Raw genomic sequence first — 9,196 nt, forward strand, 5'->3', positions numbered from 1 at the left:
GGGTAAATAGGCCTTTAGTAATATGTGGTGGTCAGGGGTGGGGTCAGGGGAAGCATTCTGTAGGCCTGTGATTAGGTCTTAGTCTTCTGGTGAGCCTGTGCCCTGGACTGTGACCTTTGCCAGTGCTTCTCAGTCCTCCCCCAACCCCATCTAGGTGGGACAAGCTCGCTAGTATTTCTCTTTCCCCAGGTAGGTTAGGCTCTGTTAAAACTCTAGGATATTAGGCTCTGGTAAAATAATTTTTCCTGAGGTCAGGCCTTGTTAAGAAGAACAGAATACTCTGGTATATTTCAAAATGGTAAGGACGATTGTGCTCCTGGAAATAAAATTCATGAAAGTGTGAGGCCACCCACCTGGCCATGACTCAGTCCCCCTGGAGCATTTAACTCACAGTCTTGTTCACACTGAGCCTCCAGCAATTCATCAGTGACAATTTAGGTTTCCATACCAAGGTGCTGGTTCCCTCAGAGGTGTCTGCTTCTGGATTTCTGCTCCAGTAGGTTGTGATTCTCTGTATCCACCTGTCTGTGGATAATAGTTTGCCCTGTGACCTCACATCTCTGATAGATCTAAGAAGAGTTGGTTTTTCAGTTTGTTCAGCTTTTTACTTGTTAGGACAAAGTGGCATCCTCTATGCATCCTATGTGCTGGACCAGAAAGCAGAAGTCCCTAGATTTTTATATTGATTTTTACATTTAATATAAACAATGTTTTACTGGAGTAGTTCATTTGTAGGTTATTTTGGATTTTCTGTCAATTCAGGTACATCTTCTGAGAATAAAGACAGTTTTGTTTCTTCTTTGCCAATCCTTATAGCTTTATTTTCTTTGCTTTCCTAACTGCGATGGTAGCATTTTCAGCAGTGGTAAGTAGAAGTGGTTGACAAGCATCTTTGTCTTGTTCCCAAAGGGAAAGCTTTCAGTGTTTTACTGTTAAGTATTATATTTGCCATAGATGTTTTGTAGATAACCCTTTATCTGAGGAAGTTCCCCTCTATTCCTAGCTTGCTAATAGTTCCCCTTCCCCATGAATCTGTTTAATTTTGCCGTATACTTTTTTTTAGCATCTTTGGAGGTGATCATTTTTTGTTAGGTTATGGAAATGAATTACATTAATTTGTTTTCTAATGTTAAACTTTTATTGCATTCTTAAATATCAGTTGGTCATGATATATATGTGTATGAATTTTGTACTATATATGTTTACGTAATTATGTTTGATAATTGTTTAAGAATTTTGCGTCTATTATTCATGAATAAGATTGGCATGAAATGTTTTATTTCTCATGTTCAGTTTTGATATAAAAGGCTTATAAAAGTTAGATAGGCAATGCTGTCCCTTTTTCTCCCTGTTCTCAGGAGGAGCTTATTTCTTTTTTGAATCAGTAAAGATATATAGGTCTGGAATTTTTGTAAAAGGAATTTTGGACCTTTAACTCAGGTTCTAGGAATTGGGTTTTGTCACTTTAAATTACAAATTTCAGGAACTCGTTCATTTCATCTGAATGTTAAAATTTATTAGTGCAAAGGTGTTATCTTTTGCCTGTTGTCTGTTCTTTTTTTCCCCTTCATTAAGATTTTTTGTTGGGGAAGAAGTATTTATTTCCCTTTTATTGTCAGTAGGTTGGAAGTTACATGCTGTTTTTGTTCTTTTACTGGTTACCCTGGAAACTATACATATTTATCAAAGTCTAAAGTTAAATAATACTTTTACCTCCTCCTATACAATACAAAGATCTTAAAGATCTCTTACTTATCCTCAACATGATTTATGTATTATTATTCTTGTTATTAGTTCTGCTTCTTTTTTGCTTAATTTTAACTCAATAAGGTATTATTATTACTTTTTACACTTAATGTTTGTGTAAATTTACCCACACATCTACTAATTTCTTTATTCGTCAGATCTTTAATTTGTCATTAGTTCCCTTAAACTTGAAATATTCCTTTTTTTTTTTTTTCTTTCTTTAATCCTGTTTGAGATTTCTTGGGCCCTTTGAATCTCTAGATTGGTAGGTATCTTTTGTCAGTATTGGGAAATTCTCAGCCATCATTTTTCCCCTCCAGATATTACCTCTGCCCCATTCTCTTTTAGATTCTTGAATTTTATTAAACATGTTAGTCCTTCTCCCTATATACCCTTTTTGTCTTATCCACTTTCCATCTTTTTGCCTTTTTTTGCTGTGTTTTTATTTTTGGGTTTTTTTTGTTTTTTTTGTTTTGTTTTTTGAGACAGTCTCGCTTTGTTGCCCAGGCTAGAGTGCAGTGGCATCATCATAGCTCTCTGCAGCTTCCAACTCCTGGGCTCAGGTGATCCTCTTGCCTCAGCCTCATGAGTACCTGGGACTACAGGAGCATGCCACCACACCTGGCTAAATTTTCTATTTTTTGTAGAGATGGAGTATCATGGTGTTGCTCAGGTTGGCCTCAAGCGATCCTCCCCCTTTGCCTCCCAAAGTGCTAGGATGACAGATGTGTGCCACCACACCTGGCTATTGCTGTATTTTGAATGATTTCTTCTGATCTGTCTTCCAGGCCAGCAGTCAGTTGTGTCTAGTCTGTTATTAAATTAATTCATTGAATTTTTAATTTCAGTTATTTTTTTTTTCATTTCTAGGAGTTATGTTTATAGTTTTTTTAAACATACAGGTCTTTTTTTCTTATTTTAGATTTCCTGTAGATATTTTCAAGCTTGTTTCTTATTTAAACATAGTAAGCGTAATTGTCTTTATAATTTGTGTTTGATAGTTTTAACATCTTATTTTTTTGTGAATCTGTTCATTAATTGTCTTTGTAGGTAGGCTCTTGCTCAAGATGTGTTTTGTCTGTATGTGCTACTCCTTCTCTTCGAGAAATTATTTGTAGGGATAATTTGAGGGCTATAGGTTCTTATTCCAGAGGGAATTTGTATTCACTTTACATTCATATAACATTTGGCATTCATGGCTTGAGGTTTATTGTACCACCAGATGATAGGAGTTTGGCCTGCAAGTCCATGAATGGTTTCATTCTTTCCCTGAGGATATAGTCCTTGGGAGGCTCAGCTTCCTGTGTAGAGGGAGAGAGGGTATCTTATCAGACTACTACTTTGGATGGGCCCTGGAATCTGATTTCTGATCCATTCCCCTCTGACACTGTCAGAACCAGAGTTCATATATTCTTGCATTGGTAAATGCTCTCAGAACCAAAATGACTTCTGTGTTCCACTTGACTGTCTGAATTCCTACTTGTCTTTCAGTTTTGACCTAGGGATTATTTACTTTCTTGGCAGCTCTTAAATGCTTTTGGTGATTTTTTTTTAAAACCCATCATAGTTGCTTTTAGTGGAGAGGTTGATCTGAGTAACATAACCATTCCTAGAAGTAGACATCATGATTTTTTTAAAAAGCAATTTAAGATTAGTAATCTGATAGAAATGACTGTTTAGAGGAATGTTTTGATGTTTTCATATATTTGAAGACTTTCTGAAGAATCTCCAAGGTATAATGTAAAAAATTATAATTGGTTGAATTGTGTTAAATTAAGAAATTGCCTATATGTGAGTGAAGGTTTTATACTAAATTTGCTACTTATAAATTTCTGTCTCTGTCTTACCTAAATTGTTTACTTTTAATGGGTTGAATAGGACTAAAGTCTCATGGCCCCTATTTTATGTATGCTTATCTTGGCAGTGTGGGGATCGGTTAGGGGTATCCTGAATGTGCTTAAAGTAATGAAATCTTAGAACCTTTTAACTAAAACTAATAGATCTAATTTTCTTGCTATGCCAGAAGGGATTGTTTATTATTGCTTGGTTATATATATTGCATGTTTCAAGCTATTTTTAGATTTTAGAGTTTATAGTTTTGATCATAGTAATAAACAATTAGAAAAAAAATTCTTGGATTTCTTTTTATATGTGTGTTCCCTTAACTGGCTTCCTTATGTGATCACAGCTGCTTGTTGCAAATTGTTAATCCACTTTTTCAACACAATGTAGAGTTTAGTCTTTTCGGAAATATTTAAATAATCTGTAGGTTTGGTGTTAGCTTATCCAGAAATGTTATTTTTCTCATCAGGTAAGAAAGTAGGGCCCAGAGAAAAATCCTTACTGTGTTGGTTGATAATGAGATATTGGTTAAAAACTTAAGCAAGTATAGTTATGTATCATTAAGTTGTTCTTGTTAAGTATAAGAACTTAACAAGATGGGGGGAGGGGGAAAAGGGCACCATATGTAACCTAAACATCTGTACCCCCATAATATGCTGAAATAAAAAAAAAAAAAGAACTTAACAAGGAAGTTCAGTTATTTGAAGATCTAAAATAAAAATGGTACCATTTCCCACCTTGCCTCTTTTGGCTTACTAATTTAAAATGCATAAATATATAATTAACTCAGTATAAATATAAATTAATTGGTTCTATTAATAAAATCACTAAGGGATGATTTTTTCATTTAGTATTTAATTGTAACATAATCCACTTTTCATTTTACATCTGCTTTTTTTTCTTACAGTAGATCCAAATGATTTGTACATTGTAGAACCTCTTAAGTTCTCTCCAGAAAAAAAGGTAATATTTTGTTTAAAGTTAATTGGTATGTTATGTGGTAATAAGTGAAGAAATAGGTTGAAAGGTTTAACATAACCTTTAAGTAGTCCGTAAGTTATGTTTATTTTCAATCATGGTAATGGTGTAAATAAATGTTTATAGGGATCAGCAAACTGTGATCCACAAGCCATATGTGGCCTGTGGCCTATTTTGTTGTATGAGCTAGGAGCCAAGAAGTCTTCTCATTTTTAAAGGGATATAAAATAAAACAAAGAATATGCAAGGGAGACACTATGTGAACTGCAAAGCCTATTTACTATCCAGTCTTTTACAGAAAAAGTTTGCTGATCTTTGGATGGTAGTCATTATTAATTGAGTATCTAATACATGCCAGGCGCACAGTGCATGCACTATTTCAATAATTTTCACATTAAGTTATACTGATTTTGATTAGTAAGAATTATCTCTAGGGGAAAGAACTTGGGCTTTATAGTCAAATAGCCTAAGATTCAATTCCAACCAAGCCACTTACCACTTTGTAACTTGGGCAAGGAGCCAAACCTCTGAACCTTGGTTTTCTCATTTAGGAACCAAGGATAAAATACCCACCTTTCAGGGTTAGTAAGATATACATGAAAGCAGCCTGTACAATATCTGGCACATAGTAGGTATTCAGATGTTAGTTAGCACTCCCTGAATCACAGGTAGCAGGTAAGAAATTTAAAGAGTTTTGAGTGAATAGTATTTATGAAATGGGAAAGTGGTGATAGTAGCTGTACAGAACGTGACTGTGTGTGTGTCTACGTATGCTGTTTGTAATACTGTTTTACTTTTCACCAGGAGGTGGCACTTTTCTCCATTAGCTCAGCTATCTAGATGTCTGGTAAGGTAACTATGGGAGTTCTCTTTCCTAACCTTTGTTTTACTTGTATTATAGAAGAAACGCTGCAAGTACAAAATTGAAAAAATTGAGACCATAAAGTCTGCAGATCCATTGCACCCTATAGCCAATGGAGACATAAAAGGAAGGAAGCCCTTTACGAACCAGAGAGATTTTTCTAATATGGGGGAAGTGTATCACTCTTCTTATAAGGGTCCTCCATCTGAAGGAAGCTCAGAAACTTCATCACAGTCAGAAGAGTCCTATTTTTGTGGCATTTCAGCTTGCACAAGTCTGTGCAATGGACAGTCTCAAAAGACAAAAACTGAGAAGAGGGCCTTAAAACGAAGGCGATCTAAAGTCCAAGACCAAGGAAAATTGATAAAAACTCTAATACAGACTAAGTCGGGATCATTGCCGAGTCTTCATGACATAATCAAAGGAAACAAAGAGATCACCGTGGGAACATTTGGTGTTACAGCAGTCTCGGGACATACCTAAAATTAATTGAACTTTTCATACTGGAGACTTTTTTTGTTCTTTGAAGAACAGTCTGTGGTATTTGAAGGGTTTGGGGAGGGAGAAAATGGGAAAAGTATTCAGAAATTATGGTTTCTGCCTTTTTAAAAAGTAGATGGGATTGTGTCAATCTTGATTAATGAGCTGCAGTTTTACAAGGCTGATCACTTCCTACAAGGACAATGGTAGACATTTTATAAAGATGTTTTTTCACATATTAATCACTGGGACAAAAGTAATTTGGAAGCCCAGTTCCTTGGGTGGGATAGGAATGAAAGCCTAAACCTCTTCCTTTAGCTTTGTTCCTATTTCTTGCACCTTCCCATATTTATGTGCCTTTTGTCTATTTATAATGCCACTGGAAGAGGAGGGAGAACCTTTTCTGTCATTTGATTTCTTTTATAACTTTGTTAGGTTTTTGAAGCTGCAAACACTACAAGGCTTTTAAGGTGGTCTGTGCCTGAAGCTCGGCAATGTGGGTCAGACAGTGTAAAAATCCTAAAGACTTGCCAACTAGATCTCTGTTTAGCAAACTCATTGGAAATAAACACTTGCTGGATTTTTAAATTCTGTTCTTTTAGGTTTAGGTAAATGGTGATGCTGTTTATCTTATTTTCATCTAACTTATTCAGACTTTTTCCTTAGTTACTAACTCAATGAGGGAAAAAAAGACCAACTATAAGGTTTTTTTTTTTTTTTGCAAATAACTGGTATTTGCAAACAAATTTTTGATAAATTCACCTTTGAAACACATTTCACCATTTGTAAAGGTTTTCTTTAGCTACATTACATTTTAAAAGTTCACAGTAAACACTAATCTTCCAAAGTTTCATATCACAGTTTTCTATTACTACAAATATAAAATTTGAAGATTTAGCAAATGAGCCAGGTCTCATATGATGTAATCACTGCCTATGTACCTATACACAGATCCAGCTAGTGAGTTTGTCAAGCCTTGTCTAATTGGTTAAGTCTAAAAGATCACTATTCCTTGATGTTTGCTTTGTATTGGCTACAAATGTGCAGAGGTATACATGCGTGATGTCAATGTGTCTGTCTTCATTTGTGTTTTTTTCTTTAAAAAATAATTAGCAATGACTGTATTTGAATTAAATGATTTCTCAGTGTGTGATTGTACAGTAATGAGTGAAAGTGGAACATGTTTCTTTTTGAAAGTGAGAGAATTGACCATTTTGTGTTGTGAGATTTAAGTTATAACTTATTGAGCACTTTTAGTAATAACTTTTTTAAACATGTCTAATACCTTTCTTGGGTATTATTTGTAATGTGACTTATTTAAAGCCTTTTTTGTTTGTTTAAGTTGCTGCTTTAGGTTAACAGTATGTTTTAGAAGATTCAACTTTTTTTCCATTCTGCACAATTAGCCATTCAGAGCAAGAGGGCCTGATTGTATAGAAGCCCCTTGAAAAGAGGTCCAGATGAGAGCAGATGTAGAGCGGGAAGTTACGTGATCTGTGTGTTGTGGAAAGAGGACTTTCAGTGTGTAACTACAGAGCTGTAGTGCCATTAGAAACTGTGAATTTCCAAATAAATCCGAACACTTGTCTTTATTAATTACTGGTTCTTCTGTCTTTTGAAAGAGAACACACAAATTTATTACTAACCTCTGGATGGAGATTTAGGTTTTTGCCACTTTTAAAGCTAAGTATAGTATTAATAGTATCCCATTAAATATTAATCACATTTCGGCCAACTATGAACTGATTATACTTTCACATAAACACTGTGTTCCGGCCGGGCGTGGTGGCTCACGCCTGTAATCCTAGCTCTCTGGGAGGCCGAGGCGGGCGGATTGTTTGAGCTCAGGAGTTCGAGACCAGCCTGAGCAAGAGCGAGACCCCGTCTCTACTAAAATTAGAAAGAAATTAATTGGACAACTAAAAATATATAGAAAAAAATTAGCCGGGCATGGTGGCACATGCCTGTGGTCCCAGCTACTCGGGAGGCTGAGGCAGGAGGATCGCTTGAGCCCAGGAGTTTGAGGTTGCTGTGAGCTAGGATGATGCCACGGCACTCTAGCCCAGGCAACACAGTGAGACTCTTCTCAAAAAAAAAAAAAAAAAAAAACACTTTGTTCCCTATAATATCATAATTTCACCTTTTCAAACACTAAAATGATAGTTTTGAATATTTAGTAGAATACTTTTTTTTAGCAATATGTGCTTTTCTGTTATTAGGTGCCATCTTTAAGAATACTAATTTTTTTTTCTATTTTTCCATATCTAAATAGAGCATAACATTTTGCAATTTGGGGTTTATTTTTTTTCTCTCTCAGACTATAACTACATGAGAAAAAAAAAGGAGGGAAATTCTTGCCAATAGTAGATTTGTGCCTAGTAAGAAGAAAAAAAATACACACACATATATATAAATAAAAAAGTGGGCTTTTAATGTTCCCTGCTGAACAGCCTCATTTTGTTTCTTCTAATGTTAAGTAAAGCATTAAAACACCAAGAATGCAAAGTAAAACAGTTCTTTTAATTGGATTCTTTAAAATATTGAAGTTATACATACATATAATTTGAGAAATTCAATAGTTTTCAAGCTTGCACAGAAAAACAGCTGTTCTCTACTCTGTGCTGTTTCATACCTCCACCCACTTTTCCCCACAAAGGATTTCTTGCTTCCCAACAGCAACGATTTTCGACTCTGTGTCTCCACTTATCGTGCTTATCTGTTTATTGATTTTCCATTTTTAAATGTGTCCTCATTTGAATATATAAACTCATAGGCATGAACATGAAACAGATACAAACTTAACCTAGTTAAATCTATTTAAAGTCACAGTATATTAAGTAACATGTTACTTTAGAAATACTGCTTTTTTAACTCATAGAACAAAGTTATTAAAAACCTTACATGCTTTTTCTCCAACTTCTTGATTTGAAAAATTTCAAATCCATAGAAAAATTGAACCATCCATGCACCTTTACCCAGACTTAGCAGTTGTTAACCTTTTTAGTTTTCTTTATGTGTTTGTTTTATCTGTGTATATGTGTGCATATACATATATGTGTGCATATACGTGTATATATAAATATATACATACATGTATGCGCATATGTATAGATGTGTATACATGTGTATTGTGTGTGTATATAAAAAACATTTTTTGGGTGAACCATTTGAAAGTTAAGTTGGGACATCAGAAGAACCCTTTACCCCTAAATACATGTGTTTTCCTAGAATAAGGACATTTACCTACACGACCATAATACCAGTAGATCATAATACCTAAGAAAATTG

At 34.8% G+C, this 9,196-nt stretch overlaps 1 protein-coding gene across 1 annotated transcript in view; it reads left to right on the plus strand.

Moving 5' to 3' along the window:
* The window catches only part of SUCO (SUN domain containing ossification factor), a 173,975-nt gene extending 166,471 nt beyond the window's left edge, over positions 1-7,504 (plus strand). Inside the window, exons 26-27 of the mRNA XM_012657720.1 lie at positions 4,496-4,551; positions 5,468-7,504. Of these exons, the coding sequence (XP_012513174.1) occupies positions 4,496-4,551; positions 5,468-5,911 (500 nt within the window). The 3' untranslated portion in view covers positions 5,912-7,504. The remainder of the gene's footprint in view (positions 1-4,495; positions 4,552-5,467) is intronic.
* The last annotated feature ends 1,692 nt before the right edge of the window (positions 7,505-9,196 follow it).

This window comes from Propithecus coquereli, unplaced genomic scaffold, assembly GCF_000956105.1.
Source record: "Propithecus coquereli isolate 6110/MARCELLA unplaced genomic scaffold, Pcoq_1.0 Scaffold56, whole genome shotgun sequence".
In the NCBI taxonomy this organism is placed as follows: Eukaryota; Metazoa; Chordata; class Mammalia; order Primates; family Indriidae; genus Propithecus; species Propithecus coquereli.